The sequence below is a fragment of the Melopsittacus undulatus genome, chromosome 1 (genome assembly GCF_012275295.1).
Source record: "Melopsittacus undulatus isolate bMelUnd1 chromosome 1, bMelUnd1.mat.Z, whole genome shotgun sequence".
Taxonomy (NCBI): domain Eukaryota; kingdom Metazoa; phylum Chordata; class Aves; order Psittaciformes; family Psittaculidae; genus Melopsittacus; species Melopsittacus undulatus.
In genome coordinates this window covers 151,630,645-151,646,175 of record NC_047527.1, presented here as the reverse complement: position 1 = coordinate 151,646,175, position 15,531 = coordinate 151,630,645, and the positions used below count along the sequence as shown (strand labels likewise).

Below are 15,531 nucleotides of genomic sequence, written 5' to 3'. Positions count from 1 at the left end.
AGTACCTTAAGTAAAGGGTTAGGTAGGTTGTGATAGTGCCTTGTAGTAACACACCAAGAAGTGCCAATCGTTACACATAGCTTTATATACGTATCTTTAAGCACTCCAGTAGAGTTATTCTATGTAAGGCAAAAACTAACCTGCCATCAGCTTGCAGCAGCTGTGATCCACATTCCTTGCTGCGATCCAAAGTCCTTGCTGCCCAGAGCTAGGTGAAAAAGTGTAGGAAGAAGACTGAAGGGAGAATAAACATTTGCACTATCTTAGACTTAACCACAGGCAGCATTTGTTTGGTCATGTGTTGTTTAACGTTTCAGAACATGCTTAATCCAAATGAGGATTGCAAGTCAGACCACAGCTGAATAATTGTTGCTTGTTTTATTACAGATTAGTGGTTGGATACCAAAGGGCTGCCCAGAATTACTTCCAGGGTGAATTTTATAACATGGTAATAACAGTGTTATGTCTGCATAGCCTTCTAGCTGAAGGATCTCCAAGTGTTTTGCAAGTTACATCATTTAAGATGCTGCTTGTCCCCACTCCAGAGCCTTTTAGTAGTAAATTGATTGCTATGGGAGCTGGCAATGGGAGAGAAACTTGTGTTGCAAGCATGTTAAGTGACTCCTTTGTGGAGGTGAATGTATGCTCATTCCCTTTCCACCTTTTACTAAGGATAGAAGATATTTAGCCCATCTGAGATTTAGGCTATGCACTCAAGATACCTAAAAAGCAAACTCTTGGTACCTGAGCATCTCTGTGTACAGAACTGGCTAACTTGATCACAAAATACTTGGCTCCAGGGACTTTGAGAGTGTCACTGTAAGTTAATATAGTGCAAGTATCTGCAGTGCCTCTTCTAACTGTGCATGTCCTCCCTCCAGGTCTTCTGTAGCTATGTAACTAGGCATGGCATGATTTGGGGGTCTTCAAGGAGTCCTATTCCTTCCACACTTGCTACGTCCCATCTGTTGGCATGGCAAAGCAGTGGGGTGGAGTGGGACCCCAGTTCAACTGGGGCTGCTTCTACCCCTGAAATACAAGTAACAAGCCTGGCCAGAAGTATTATACAGCTGCTAGTTGATCTCAGCTGCCCCTGGAGGTTTGTTGCTACCAGCTCACATCCCAGATGGATAAACAAAGCTCTGAGAGGGGTAAAAGGGCCTGCAGCTCTCCCAGCTGATGGAGCATCTGCTAAGGAATCTTTGAGATGTGTGGTTCTCATGCATGCTAAGGGCTATGCTGCCCATTTCTGTTTTCTTAACTCTCTTTAACCCCTCCCTTCCATTCCAAGCAAAAATAGCAGTTAGATTTTTAACAGAGGCTTCAACTGAGCCTGCTCCTGTTCCCATCTGGGCTGGTGGAAAGTTCCATGTGTTGCTGTGCAGATATTGCCACGTTTTCATTGACTCGAGTCCAGTGCAACTAAGAGGAAACATCTGCGGAGCAGGATAGCTCTCTGTTTGTCCCAGAAATTAATTGCTTCTGCTGGGAGTGTCGAGAGGCTGAAAGCTGTGTACTAGAGATGCAAAACCTACCAGCTCCTGTTAGGCTTTTGCTTGTGTTGCCTAAAAAGCACCCAGCTGCAATTTACCTATTTGGGTATTTGTCTTCCCTTGTGTATCCCAGCTGAAAGGTCTGTTTGACAGGGGCACATCCCTTGGACCAGGGCTGGATCTGGCTGGTTTGTACTCATGTTCCTCCAGATCTGTGTTTACACTCAGGGTGATGTACAGCAGATTGACCAAGTGCAAGGAACCCATCAGCCAGTGTTTTGCATCTACAGTAGTGGTTCAGCCTTGCAGCTGTGTGGTTTGGGGAAGAGAAGGGAGCTTGTTCTGCCCTGGGGTGGGAGTGGAGGCAATGGGGAGGAGATACTAAGCCACATGCAGTCAGGCTTTATGAAAACCTGCTTCAGCACAGCCTGTTGTAAAGATAAGTTAGTGTGAGCCAGAGCTTGCTCATAGAATCATAGAATGGTTTGGGTTGGAAAGGACCTTAAAGCTCATCCATCCAGTTCCAGCCCCTGCTAGAGGCAGGGACACCTCACACTAGACCAGATTGCTCCAAGCCCCTGTGTCCAACCTGGCCTTGAACACTGCCAGGGATGGGGCAGCCACAGCTTCTCTGGGCACCCTGTGCCAGTGCCTCAGCACCCTCACAGGGAACAGCTTCTGCCTTAGATCTAACCTGAACTTCCCCTGTTTAATCTTAAACCCACTGGGAGTGTGCAAGCCTTTAGGGGGCTTAGCACCTTGATTCAACATAGGCAATACAGAGTTTCTGCATTTTCTCTCTAAACAGAAATTAACTGGGACTTACCACCTTCTGTTACGATTGCCTCCAGCTTTGCTTTTAAACTCCAGCAGGTGCCACTTCCCTCCTCAGCAGCAGGATATTCTTCAGCCCTGCTTTAGCACTGATTTACTTTGCCTGCCACTGACCCCCAGAGGGAGGAAGAAGTGACTGTGACTGGTGAGAACTGAGTGCTCCAGTCCTCACCCCAGAGCCCTGTTCCCTCCTTCCCCATGCTTGAGCAAAGTGCAAGAGCAGGTCTGCAACTGGGACTAAAGCTCTTCAGCCTCTGTGCTGTTCCCCCCTGCTCTCTAACCTCTTGTCTCCTAGGACACTGCTGCCTGTTTGCACTCCCTGCAGCTATACCTTCCAAGGCCAAATGTGGGTGCAGTTGACAGGGGTTGTTTTCAGGCTGGCACTTTAAATGCCTGCTCCTTCATTCCTTTCTCTTTGCTGGAGTCCCTGAGTCCCAGTGATACTGCTTGGCCATAGCAGGGCACTTTGGTACCCATCTCCCCACAGAGATACAGGGGTGCCTCTGTTACTGCATAGCCAGAAATGCAGCTGATCCAAGTTAAAACTAAGACCTTTTTAGGATCTCAAACATGCTGCTGTTAATGACTCCTTGGTGATGGTTTCAACCTCAATTTCATCGACTGGAACACTTTAATAAGGCTGTGGTTATTTTCCAAGCTCTTTGAACGTCTCTTGCTTTCCTGTTCTGAAGATGAGAATAAGGACAGCAGCACAGGCACACCTGAGTTTTCACATCACACCGTCTCTAGGTGAGATTTGATCTCCCTGATTCAGACTGAGAAGATCCTAGTTACTGTGGCCCCAAACTAATACCTTCAGAGAGGAGAAAGGAAATGAAGCCTCATCTGTTTGCTGATGTACAGAGGTGCTGTGCACCAAGGCAGCATGGAGGAGACTGCAGCCAAGCCAGTTGTGCTTGAGTGTTGGAGCCACCAGCCTGCAGGACCTCCCTTCCAGAGGAGCTCTCTCACTACGTGTTCCTGCTGTGTTTTGGTAAGTTTTGATATTTCCATAGAAACCTATGGGTTGAAAAGTCATGATTTAAGCCCTACCTCTCTTCTTTCCCCCTAGAGAGAGACCAACTTTAATCTGACAAGGCTTTTCAAGGCATGAATTGCTTTCTTTCTGCTGTCTGATCATGCAAATGTTTCTCTAAATTCCAAAAATGAAGGAATTCATGAGGTTGACATTGAAATTCTTTCACAATCCCTAATTCAGCATCTGCAGCCCTATGAAAGCAAACCAGTCACTCAGAGGTGACAACAACATGCAACGCTTATCAACTGGCAAAACCACCATCTGTTTGTCTAAAATACTGACTTTAATTTCAACCATGACTTCCCTTGAGCTGATGCCAGGATGGATTTTGTGCAGCCTGCTCCACGAACCTGCACAATTAGGATTTTCTCCAGAGTTTTGGTGTTAGATTTAGATGCTTGACTCCTGTTTTCCTTTGGCTGGTTGGGTTTTGGGACTTGGATGATGGGCAGAAAAGCAAAGCACTGAAGACAGATGGATATACCCCTAACCCACACGCATGCTGTGAACAGAAGGGAGGGGTGAGTCCTTCAGTGCAGCTCCTTTTGGAAACGGGAGGATTTTGAGCAGCTGATAGCACTTGAACTCAAGTTCTCTACTTTTGGGTCAGGTTTAAGGCCTGAGGGTCTCTGATAGCACAGATCCTTCTGTGCTGGGACCCTGAGTGAATGTGGGGTAGGGATGTGAGCCGTGCTTGCAGTGGGATGTGATTGGAATGCTCCTTCCTTAGGCTCAGAGCCAGTTTCCTGGTGTTGGTGCTGAGGATAACGTTTTGGCAAAGTGCTGACTCTTTGGTTTTCCCTATCATTGTGCTTAAGAAAACCACCCTTTCCTGAACTATTATTGCATTTCTTCTCCATTGGTCTCAAAAACAATGATCCACAGATTTGCCTTTTTCCATTTTAACCTGTTGTGATGTTGTTTATGCTGGTGGAAAGCAGAAACGATGCCAGCAGGAGTTTGGGCAGCAGCTAATTAATATCAGAGGTTTTCTTCTGCTCACCCCACTTCCTCACAGCATGTATTTTATTGTACACCCCATTTCTCTCCTGTTCCTCTTTGAAGTTACTGTGATATGGCTGAGAGACAGATCCTCCTCCTGCAGAGCAGATTTGGTCAACGCAGCAGAGGAATGAAACCCAGATTGCTGCCCCAGCCATGGGTCAAACCACCAAGCTGCACAGTCCCACATGGAAAGAGGTTTAGATGGAGCTGAGGAACAATTCCTTGCCCAGAGGGTGCTCAGGCATTGGAACAGGCTGCCCAGGGCAGGGCTGCAGGCACCGTCCCTGCAAGTGTTCACACAGCTGGAGACGAGGCCTCAGTGCCATGGGTTAGTGGTGGCCTTGGCAGTGCTGGGAATGGTTGGACTGGATGGGCTTGAAGGGCTTTTCCAACCTGGTTGGTTCTATGAGTCTGTGGTTTTGGGTCTCCCCTTTGTTCTCCTGCTGTTGTTACCGGTGAGGAAGGCTGGAGCCTCCCTAGAGGAGGGGGGCTGCAGGCAAAGACCAGTCACCATTCACCATTGTGGTGGCCTGCCTTTGAACTAGTAACTGAGCCTTGAAAAGCCAGCTCTTGCAACTGCTGATCTTGATAATAACTGTGTGAATGCTGTTTTCTAGCCCACCCTTCCACTTTCCAGCCATTGTGCAGTGGCACTGCCTCATTTCTTGGCTTGGCGATACCTGCTTATTTCCTAGGAGCTGAATCAAAACAGCCTCTGATCTCCCTGCCCATTTCCTTGCCTGGCTGGGCATGAAATCACAGGTCTGCATTACTGCCAGGAGCATCCAGCTCCCTTCTGTGGGCTATTCCAGCCACTGTTTTGCTAGCTGACAGCCTTCCAAATTCAGCATCACAGCCTACTTATGGGTTTCCCAAAGCCACGTAAACTTTTCTGGCTGCGGCCATGGGGCAGTTTCCATAAGCATAAGTTATTCTGCCCTCTTCATCTTGAATTAGTTTCTTTACAGCTAGCAGGAGCTACTATCTCTCTGAGCAGGAGACCAGGCTTGAAACCAGGGAGTAAAGTGCTTTTATGGGAAAGCAGAATCTGTAATTGGCCAGATTTAAAACAATCATGGACAAAACCCTGGTTGCTTGGTGTAATTACAGTCTTTCTGCTTGCCATTAACCCTTATATGAGTTAGCTGTTGCTCTCTTTCCCCCTGTGCCTGCTGTTTCTCTCTGATGGGCTGTGTGTGCCTAATGAGCCCTCCAGCCGTGAATCAAGAAGTGTGAATCATCAGGACCTCAAAAGCATGATGTCTGCTCCAAGAGTCACATTACAGAGGACCTTTGAGACCCTATTACTTAACTGAAACTGCAGCCTCAGGCTTCAGCAGGAGCCCAGGCAGGGGATGGGCTGGGTATGGATAATGGGTTCAAAGTGAAACAGGGGAAGTTCACGTTAGATCTAAGGCAGAAGTTCTGCCCTGTGAGGGTGCTGAGGTGCTGGCACAGGGTGCCCAGAGAAGCTGTGGCTGCCCCATCCCTGGCAGTGTTCAAGGCTGGAGCCTGGAGCAAGCTGTTCTAGTGGAAGGTGTCCCTGCCCATGGCAGGGGTTGGAACTGGGTGAGCTTGAAGGTGCCTTCCAATACAAACCAGTCAGGGATGCACCTTTCTGCCTTTAGGTGGCCATTCCCTGTAACATCCCTGTTCGGGGCTGATTGCAGCAACACTTTAGCTTGCTCCTGTTGTGTGCAATTGCAGGGGTTTATGCACTTTTATAATGTGAAGGATTTCTTTTCAATCTACATAGGGCAGAACTGGAGCAAAGCCCCATGTGAATAGGGGTTACAGCCAGAGACAGGTGTTCTGGGTCTGCTTCTTTCCATTTTTCTCCTTTTCAGGAAAAGTGGTGGTGTTTAGCACAGGACCTGCTGGCTGGTACAGAGGCCCCTTGGTTGCAGACCTGTCCTAAGGTGTTAATGGAAAGCTGCCCTCCTCATTTCAGCTGAGGAACTGGAGAAATGCAATGTTCTGGAGGATCCCAGCTACCCAGAAACCTGTGGTTAGGGATTGCTGTCAGACTCCATGCCAGATCCATCCGTTTCACACACAGCAGCAAAAGGAGCTTTTTGGTTTTGTCCCCAGTGTGGCAGGACATGAATCAAAGCAAAGGCAGGCGAGCAAATCCTGAGCCAAGGAAAACTGGGAGGTGCTGAGTTACCAAAAGCACTTTGGATAGGTAAATGCTACTTAAATGTCAGGAGAAGGGAACATGTAAGTAGGTGTTGGGCATGTCTTTGAGCTCCGTCCCATTTGGGGATAGTCCAGGCAGGAGAACAGTAAATCCCCAAAATATATATCCTCTGGCCTAAGTCTTAATGGGTTTGGGTGTGTGTGGTAAAGGGGAGTGAAAATCAAACCCATTCCTCCTTGGATTCAAACATTTGGGCTGCGAATGCAAGGGAGCTCTATTCAGATAGGATATAAGGGCAAGGTTTTCCTTATTCAGCAGAAGTGCAAGGCTGGGTAACGCAGTTGTGGCCAAACTAAATCAGCAGTTCTCTTTCCAGCTACACCCCTGTTTATCTCAGACCTTTTATGCTCCTAGGACCTCAGTGGTTCACCTTGTGCTGGGTGGCATCTTGCCATAGTTCTTCAGGAAAGATTTAAAGTCAATAGCCAATATCCAGAGCACTTTGTTCTCCCAAATGGCCATTCCCCCTCCTGTCCTTTCTCTGCGTGATTATCCTCCACTTGTTCAGGTTGTTCCTATTCCCCCTGCAGGAAAGACTCCCTTGCTTGTGCTGTAGCACAAGAAACCATCAGGCAGAGGTCTTGGTTTAGGCTGCAGTGCTGCTCAGCACAGCCCAACTGCTTCAGGAAGTCATGCTGGGACCCTGCAAGGTGACCTCTGGGATAGTGGCTTTTTGTGGAGCACATTCTCCCCATTCTGCTCTCCCTGTGGCTGCACACTGGCTGTGGGGACCACAGCAGCCCTTTGCAGTGGGGATAAACCAGGAATCTCCATGCAGGGCCTTGCATCCTCCCATGTGCTGCCTCTGCTCCTGTTGTACTGGCAGCATCCCTTGTGGACAGCATCCCTTGCAGGCAGCATCCCTTGCAGGGCTGCCTGGGCCCCTCTCTGCTCCTTGGCCACTCAAACACCATTTCACACTTCATGTTGTGACACATAGAATCATAGAATCAACCAGGTCAGAAAAGACCCTTAAGATCATGAAGTCCAACCCTTGCCCCAGCACTGCCAAGGCCACCACTAACCCATGTCACTGAGGGCCTCATTTATATAGTTTGTGAACACTTCCAGGGATGGTGATTCCACCAATTCCCAAACTCATGCTATTTCACTCAAAAGCCATAGGAAATCATTCCAGCTCTACTCCCAACCTTTTTTTATGTTCAGCTTAGCAGACTCTCAGCATATTCATTCCCTTTTATTTCTAAGCAAACCCAAGCAATGTGCTAAGCAACACAACCCCTTTGGGATGTTCCCAGCCTTGGCTGGAGCCGCTGAGCCCCCCCCCCCAGGGCCAGGAGGCTGCCTCTGGCTGGAGCTCAGCGGGCGGCTCTTTGGGACAGTGCTTTGGGATCCAAGCCTGCTGTGTGAGGGCAGAGCAGAGCCACTGCAGCCCTCCTCGGCATGGCGCTGCGGGGAGCCTGCCTGCTCCTCTGTCTCCTCTCCCTCGCCCACATCTCCAGCCAGCAAAATGGGAAGGTCCGGCAGAAACCAGCACCTTCCAAGAAAGGTAAAGGAAACCTGGTGGGGCTTGGGGGGATGCTGTTGCCTCCGGTGTTTGGGGATTTAACAGTGTGTTAATGAAGCTGTCAAATAAGCAGCTAAAACCCTAACAGTTATTTTTCCCCCTGTCAAATGATTGCAAAGCCCTTTTGTAACTGCAATATTTTGGGTGGGTTCTTACCTTATAAGAGAGATGGGATGGCGTGGTCTGAATTTCAGAGGGCAACACCTTTTCCGTGTTATCTGTGCTTCTCCTCAAACCTGTCCTCTAAAACTCCCCATTTCTACACCCCCTACCCCTCATTCATTTGTTTTCAGAGCCAAGTGGCAGATGACAGAAAACTGGTGTAGATTTGGAGACAGGAGTAGGTAGATCATACAGAATCCCTTAAACAGCAACATGGATCTTGGATTTTAAACACTTACCCTGGTGCATGTCAAGCTGTACACAAGCTCCGACCTCTCAAGCCTACCAGAGGGCAACAGACATGAAAAGATGCTGAAGTTTTCTTTTCCCTTGTGTTTTCCCTTCTCTTTTGCCACTGTCCCACCCTTCCTCCCTCCAGCTCAATGCATATTAATCCTAGAAGGCAAGTAAGGAAGCAGCTTGCATCCATCCCAGTGGCGTGAGAACCTGCCTGATGTGTCTGACTTGGACCACTTCTCTGCTTGGAATGAAGCAGGGAGCAAGGGAGAAGCATCCCAGGAATTTGTTTGGCCTGGCTGCTCTCTGCTCACCCAGTGGCTGTTTTCATCATACATCTTGGATCCTTGAGTTTTTCCTTTCTCTCCCACTAGATTTCTTTATGGAATGATGGAATAGCTGCTTATTCTAGATCTTTAGTCTGTGGTTGTTCTCTAGAGCAAAAAATACCCCTGTGGGTTCATACTGGGCACAAAAGTGCATGAAACTCACAGGAGGCACCAGTAGAGAGATTTACTTAGAGAAATCCTGGTTTTCTCCCTGTACCACTGCAACTGCAGTTTGTAACCCACTGGTGACAGGAAGGTGGGAGAAAAATCACCTTTTTGACAGGAAAATCAGGCTCTGATTTAAAACCATTTGTGGGGGCTGTCCTGAAAATCCAATCCTCTGCTGGCAGCTTTTACTGAGTGCTTAAGAGCTCCTTTCCAAAGTCAAGTTGTCTGTGGGGAAAAGGAAAACACCCAACAACTTGGCATGTTTTGGGCAGCCACATCAGCTGCACTGCCTTTACTGGAAACTTCCAGTGTCTCTTGGCTAACATTCCTCTGGCTTTCACCCATGCCAGGGGGTGGGAAAAGGAGGAAAGGGCTAAACCCCCCCTGTGGGGCTCCTCTTTGTCCCCAACCCCTTGCCACATCCAAACATGCAGGGGCCAGGATGGCCCCATCCCATCCCCAGCCTCCAGTGCCCCATCCCAGCTCACCCTTTGCTCTTTCCCAGGGAGGTTCAAGCAGGGTGAAGCCCCTGGAGGGTCGGGGTTTTCTGGCTGGTTTTCTTGCTTTTCAATCTGTGCAGCCAAACCACAAATGTTAGAAAAGAAAACGCTGATTGGAGCCAAGCTTTTCATTTCTTTATCTGCATTTTTCCCTTTTTCTTCTTCTTTTCTTTTTTGGTAATTATTGCTTACATTTGGATCTGCTTTGGGATGAAAATGCTGCTGTTTCAACATGAAAAAGCTAAACTATAGCATGTAGAAAACGCTGAGACAGCACATTCACTTGGCCTCTTTGGGGGGGGTTCCCCCTCAAATTGCTCCCTAGTGATTTTTCCAGGTGCAGTGATTCAGGAAACAATCCCTTAACCCCAGTGTCTTGGGGGACAAGTGGGACTTGCCCACAACGGTGCCCGGGGGAGGTGGGCAATGGAACCCTTCCACATGGGGACACAGGCCTTGGTTGGAGCTGCAGTGAGGTTGCTGGGGTCACAAGGAGGAAACATCTCTGTGTAGGTCTCACATGTGTTTTGAAGGTAAATGGAGATGGAAATTGGAGTCTGAATGCTTAAACCAGTGGATAGGGACCGATTTGGGGTCCACTCCTGATGCTGCCCAGAATGTTGGTGTAACCTTCTTGTCTGGGTGCTCTTCCCTGGAAATTGTGGAATCCTGGACTGGTTTGGGTTGAAAGGACCTTAAAGCTCATCCAGTTCCAACCCCCTGCCAATGACAGGGACCCCTTCCACAGACCCCAGCCATAAATAGCCTTGCTTCAGGGTTTAGGTAGTTATCAAGATGTGTCACTTTGATGGGAACCCACCAGCAAACCCAGCTGGAACAACATAAAGAGCAAAATTCTTTGGCAGTGTCCTGCTGAGGCCCTTGGATGTTACTTAAACCTGAAAGTGACATTTGTTCAGCTTCAAGACAGGTTTGCATGAGAAAAAACACAGCAAGTGGCTTTAATCAGCTGTTTCCCACAGTGTCTTCATTAAAGGCTGAAGAATAATAACTAGTGTCTCAGTGTTAAGTGAACCTATTAAAGTTAATGAAGCAATAAGTAAAGCAGCTCAATGCCCTCCTCCTGATGGGTCTGGCTTTTCATACCCATGGCACCATGTTGTCTTTGACCTGGTAGGTTTGGTCACCATCCAAGCTGCTTCCCCACTTGCCTGGCTTGGTGCCTCTGCCTCAACATCTGATGACCCACCACCTTTTGCTCCTAGACAGGAAAATATCCAAGTAGAGGTTAATAGCTGCTTAGATCCATTGCAGAGGCAACATAGCAAGACATGGGCTTTAGCAGGCTGCAACTGGCCAAGAAGCTGTTCATCATCAGCTTTAAGGTCTCTTAAAAGCAGCAGCCTAAGGAACACCTCTGTGGTAGGAAGCTCCATGGGGTACAAAGCCCTGAAACCCAAACTGGGAAGACTGGGTTGGTGGTGCAACCAGGCTAGAGAGCACATGATGATACCTGTGATGGATGTGCAAGGGGACCTGGGTGTTGACACTGTGGATTCCTTTTGTTTGTCATTGTCTGCAGGCAGAGAAAGTGTTGATGATAGGAACAGCTTTAGTCCTCCCCTGGGCATGCAACCAATATTTATGTTCCTCCCTTGATTTCCCCACCAGATGTTGTGAGCCTCAAAATGATTGAAGACCTGAAGGCCATGATTGACAACATCTCTCAGGAGGTTGCTCTACTGAAGGAAAAGCAAGCTCTCCAGACAGGTAAAAGACTTGCTTGAAGAAGGCATGGCTTCTGCTTTGAGAGAGGAGCTGCTTATAAAGGTGGCTACAATTGCTCCACACATTTTGACATGAGATGACCAGATGGACATGGAGTCCATCATAGGGAGATGTTGGGGTATCAAAATGCAGTTCCTCCAGGCAGATGAAACCCCTCAGGCAGTTAATGGCACGTAGTCCCCTTCTTGATGTGCTAGAGCTTACCATTTGTAAAGCTGTGGCACTCTGATGACACTAAGCTAGATGTTCATTTTCCTATATGAGTTAGAGGGATGAGTAATGGATTAGCCTGTGCTTTAGTCAAATACAGCTTGCTTTTTGTCTGACCCCAGTGAAATGGTGACCTGGTCTCTTACATATACCAAGGTATTGCTCACTGGAGGTCAATCCCACTGTGCTTCATTGAATATGTACAGAGGACAGTCCCAGAATGTCCATCTCCCAGCCATGCTCCACAGTTACTTTCCACAAATGCCACTGACATCAATAGGAGAAGGACTTGCAGAACACGAAACAGAAATGAGATGAAAAGGCAAGTTAAGGAGAAATTTCTCCTTCAAAGAAAAGCAGCACAAGCAAAATCAAGGCTTTAGTTCCAAGCTCATATTCATTAAGATGAAGTCGGTTTGGATATTAATGCGTGGCTCTGATTAGTTCTTGTTTGGCCACAGTACCCTGCACTGCCAAGGTTTAGAGCTTAAAAAGAAAAGCAAAACAAATTGCTATCCTAACAATAAAGTCAGAGGCAAATAGAAATTCCTTCTGAAGGCCTCAGGCAATGCAAGCACAAGCTGCTGAACAAAGCTTATTGAAAAAGACACTTTCTTCATCTTGCCTACTTAAGGTGATGTAAAACTGCCATTGCAGACTTGTTCCCCAAACCCTCAGCAGCACCCATCACACACCATGCCTCCAACAAATGCATCACAGTAAAGCTGGGGAAGAGCATGGCCAGGGCAGGAGGACCAGGCTGTGGCTCTGCTCTGGCAGAGCCCAGGAAGGTGGAATGGGCACCTCAAGATCTATTTATCCCAGTGGTCTGCAGACAGGGAGGGCACATCCCCGCAGTTCATAGAATCACAGAATCCCAGACTGGTTTGGGTTGGAAAGGACCTTGAGATCACCCAGTTCCAACCCCCTGCCATGGGCAGGGACACCTCACACCAAAGCAGCTTGCTCCAAACCCCATCCAACTTGACCTTGAACACTGCCAGGGATGGGGAAGCCACAGCTCTGGGCACCCTGTGCCAGCGCCTCAGCACCCTCACAGGGAAGAACTTCTGCCTTAGATCTAACCTGAACTTCCCCTGTTTCAGTTTTAACGCATCACCCCTTGTCCTATCACTACAGTCCCTGATGAAGAGTCTCATCTCTGGTAGCAATGTCCTGCAAAGGAGCAATAGGGCCCTGGTACTCCTGTGCTGCTGAGGGTCACTGTACAGCCTAAGAAATGAACTCTGTAGTTTGGCCACTGCTTTTGCTGCTGCTGCCTCATTCCATGCGCTGCTTTTAACCCTAATTCCCCTTTCTATCCTCTTTTTTGTTCTGTTTGTGCCGTGTCCTCTCAGTTTGCCTGAAAGGCACCAAAATCCACCTAAAATGCTTCCTTGCGTTCCTGGAGGCCAAGACCTACCACGAGGCCAGTGAGAACTGCATCTCTCAGGGCGGCACACTCAGCACCCCGCAGGGCGGCGAGGAGAACGATGCTCTCTACGACTACATGCGCAAGAGCATCGGCTCCGAGGCAGAGATCTGGCTGGGCCTCAATGACATGGCTGTGGAGGGCAGGTGGGTCGACATGACGGGTGGCCCCATCCGCTACAAGAACTGGGAGACTGAAATCACCACCCAGCCTGACGGTGGCAAGCTGGAAAACTGCGCGGCCCTGTCGGGAGCTGCCATTGGGAAGTGGTTCGACAAGAGGTGCAGAGAGCAGCTGCCCTATGTCTGCCAGTTCATGATCGTGTAGTGGTGGGGGTCCCCCCCACAGCCCAGGTCTTCCCCCTGGGATTATAAAGCTGTAGGTATGTGTGTGTGTGCGTGTGTACATGTATGTTTGCACGCACACATGTTTGAGTAGAGCCACTCTTTGTAAAGAGAGTTGTCACAGCTCCATGTGGAATTAGAGAGCGTTAGAGCATTTCATTTGGCCACATCCAGCCCCGTTAGCAGCTGCAGCGTTCTTCCTAAGGCACCATCTATAGATATATTTTTTTACACAGGGAATTTATTAGGACTATATAGGTTCGGTTGTTTAGCAAAGAACCAACGCAGCAGTCCAGCAACCAGCCAAGGCTGTCACTCTGCAATGTCCTTTCCCATCTTGCTGAGCTTTGCTGGGACACCAGCATGGCTAGTTCCTGACTTCTTCTCTTGTTTTGCTTCCCCATAAACCATGACAAAAACCTGTGGGAGCTCCATGTTCCTCACAGTGCCACAGTTCAGGCTCCTGGGGATGGAGGTCCTGTCTCAGCAAGCAGAGGGAGTTACTCCTGCTTTGCACTGAGAGATACAATTGGGTTTATTGGCTGAGTAGCAGCTGCTCAATGGGTTGTCCAACTAGTCCAGTTGTGTGCATGAATGAAATAGCAAGTACTATTGTAGTAATATGTATGTAGTACATATTAGAAAGTACATGGTACTTACTAATTCATTCATTCCTTACCAGACATTGACTTACTGAGAAGGTGGGTGTCCTTTCCAGAAGCATTCCCTGCTTTCCTGGTCCTTTTCTGATCAGCCAGAAGCCAGTTTCACTGATTCCTGTGGGAGAGTGAGACCCATTGCCAGATCCTTAAAAAGAAACCCATTGGAAGCTTTATTTATGCTCCAGCATCATGGGGGAAGCAGTGATGACTTGCAGCATAGTCAGTCAAATGTATTAATGGAAATAAGAGATGAAAGCATTACGTAAATAACAGAAACTTAATGCTATTAGGGAATACTCTGCCTTATGAAAAACAACTGTGTATTGAAAACAAACTCCAGGACAACTTGCTTTCCCAGCTTTAGGAATCATCTGACCCCTTTAAGGATGGAAACCCAGCTGAAATATTCCAGTCTTTGTTGGGCCACGCACAGTCCTTAGCAAATATAAATCTGAAGGCAATTCTTTGCTGAGAAGAAGGTTACAGACAATGAAAACCAAAGAACGAGCAATGATGGGAAAGAAGTGAAGGCTACCCCAGCAGTGTAATGAAGCTTTGCTGGCTGTTGGCTGGAAGGCAGCAGTGGTTCTTTGCAGTCCAGTGCTTGGTATTAACCCTCCAGTCCAGGTTGGGAGTGTTGAGACATGATGCTTTTGGGAAGTCCATGGGAGAGGTATTTCCATTTGCTGCTTTGTGTAAAGCTTTGTGTTCCAAGCCATCAAGTGGGAGCCAGGCTGGAGGGATCAAAACAGACACACATGCAGAGTGCACACTTCCAAGGCTGTCACTATTGCCAACCTCTCCGCTGTTCAAATGAGTATAAAATAAAGGTACATATAGAGCTTGCTGAAGGAATGGAGTTGAGTCAGTGTGGTTGGAGTGCTTTTTTCTCCTTGCATTTCAGAGCAGCTCCAGGGATCTGTCAGGAGGTCAGAGACATCAAAGGCAGAGGGGGAAAGCAGAAAGTGAGAGCCTCCTCCCCTGTGAGATGGTTTGTAGGATGACCCCACTTCCCTGTTATCATCCTTGTCCCATGCCATACATATGGGATACACAGGAAAATAAGATTCCCTTCCTCCCCATCCCTCGCTGTTGGGGAATTTCATACTGAAATACAAGCCACCCCATAAGAAAGGTCCTTCCCTCACCCCTGCTTGGCAGTGGTAGCAGTGCTGGGGGCGGTGGCATCTTGGGTCCCAGGCTGCCTCCCACCTCCTCCACAGCAAGCAGAGCATCCCACTCCTTCCCTCACTGAGGTGGTGATGGCTTCCACCTCCTCATCCTTCTCAGCATCCTGCAGGGAAGAGAAGACCATACATAAGGAGGACAGAGCTCCACACCAGGCTGGGAGGGTTCAAGTGCTACAGAACTGCACATGGAATTTAGGTCTCTTTTGCACAAGAGGTCAGCCCTTTGCCAAGCTTTACTCTGGACCCTGATCCAGGTTTCCAAGGCTCTTTGCTGTAGGTCATGGTTACACCCTACAAGCCAGCTTGTCTCAATATACACCCTCCAGCTGATCCCTCCATGTGTTGAGAAGCTGGAAGCGTTGCTGCTCATAAACCACAAAGCCTTAAAACACAAATGTGTGGTCAGAGAAATAAGAGGGCTTTTATGGGAGCCCAAGAACTAAAGAGGG

At 48.3% G+C, this 15,531-nt stretch overlaps 1 protein-coding gene across 1 annotated transcript; it reads left to right on the top strand.

Moving 5' to 3' along the window:
- Positions 1-7,879: 7,879 nt before the first annotated feature.
- Positions 7,880-14,756, top strand: CLEC3B (C-type lectin domain family 3 member B). The gene is made up of 3 exons (XM_005140779.3): positions 7,880-8,081; positions 11,128-11,226; positions 12,813-14,756. The coding sequence occupies exons 1-3, from the start codon at positions 7,976-7,978 to the stop codon at positions 13,211-13,213; spliced, it is 606 nt and encodes a 201-aa protein (XP_005140836.1). The 5' UTR covers positions 7,880-7,975; the 3' UTR covers positions 13,214-14,756.
- The last annotated feature ends 775 nt before the right edge of the window (positions 14,757-15,531 follow it).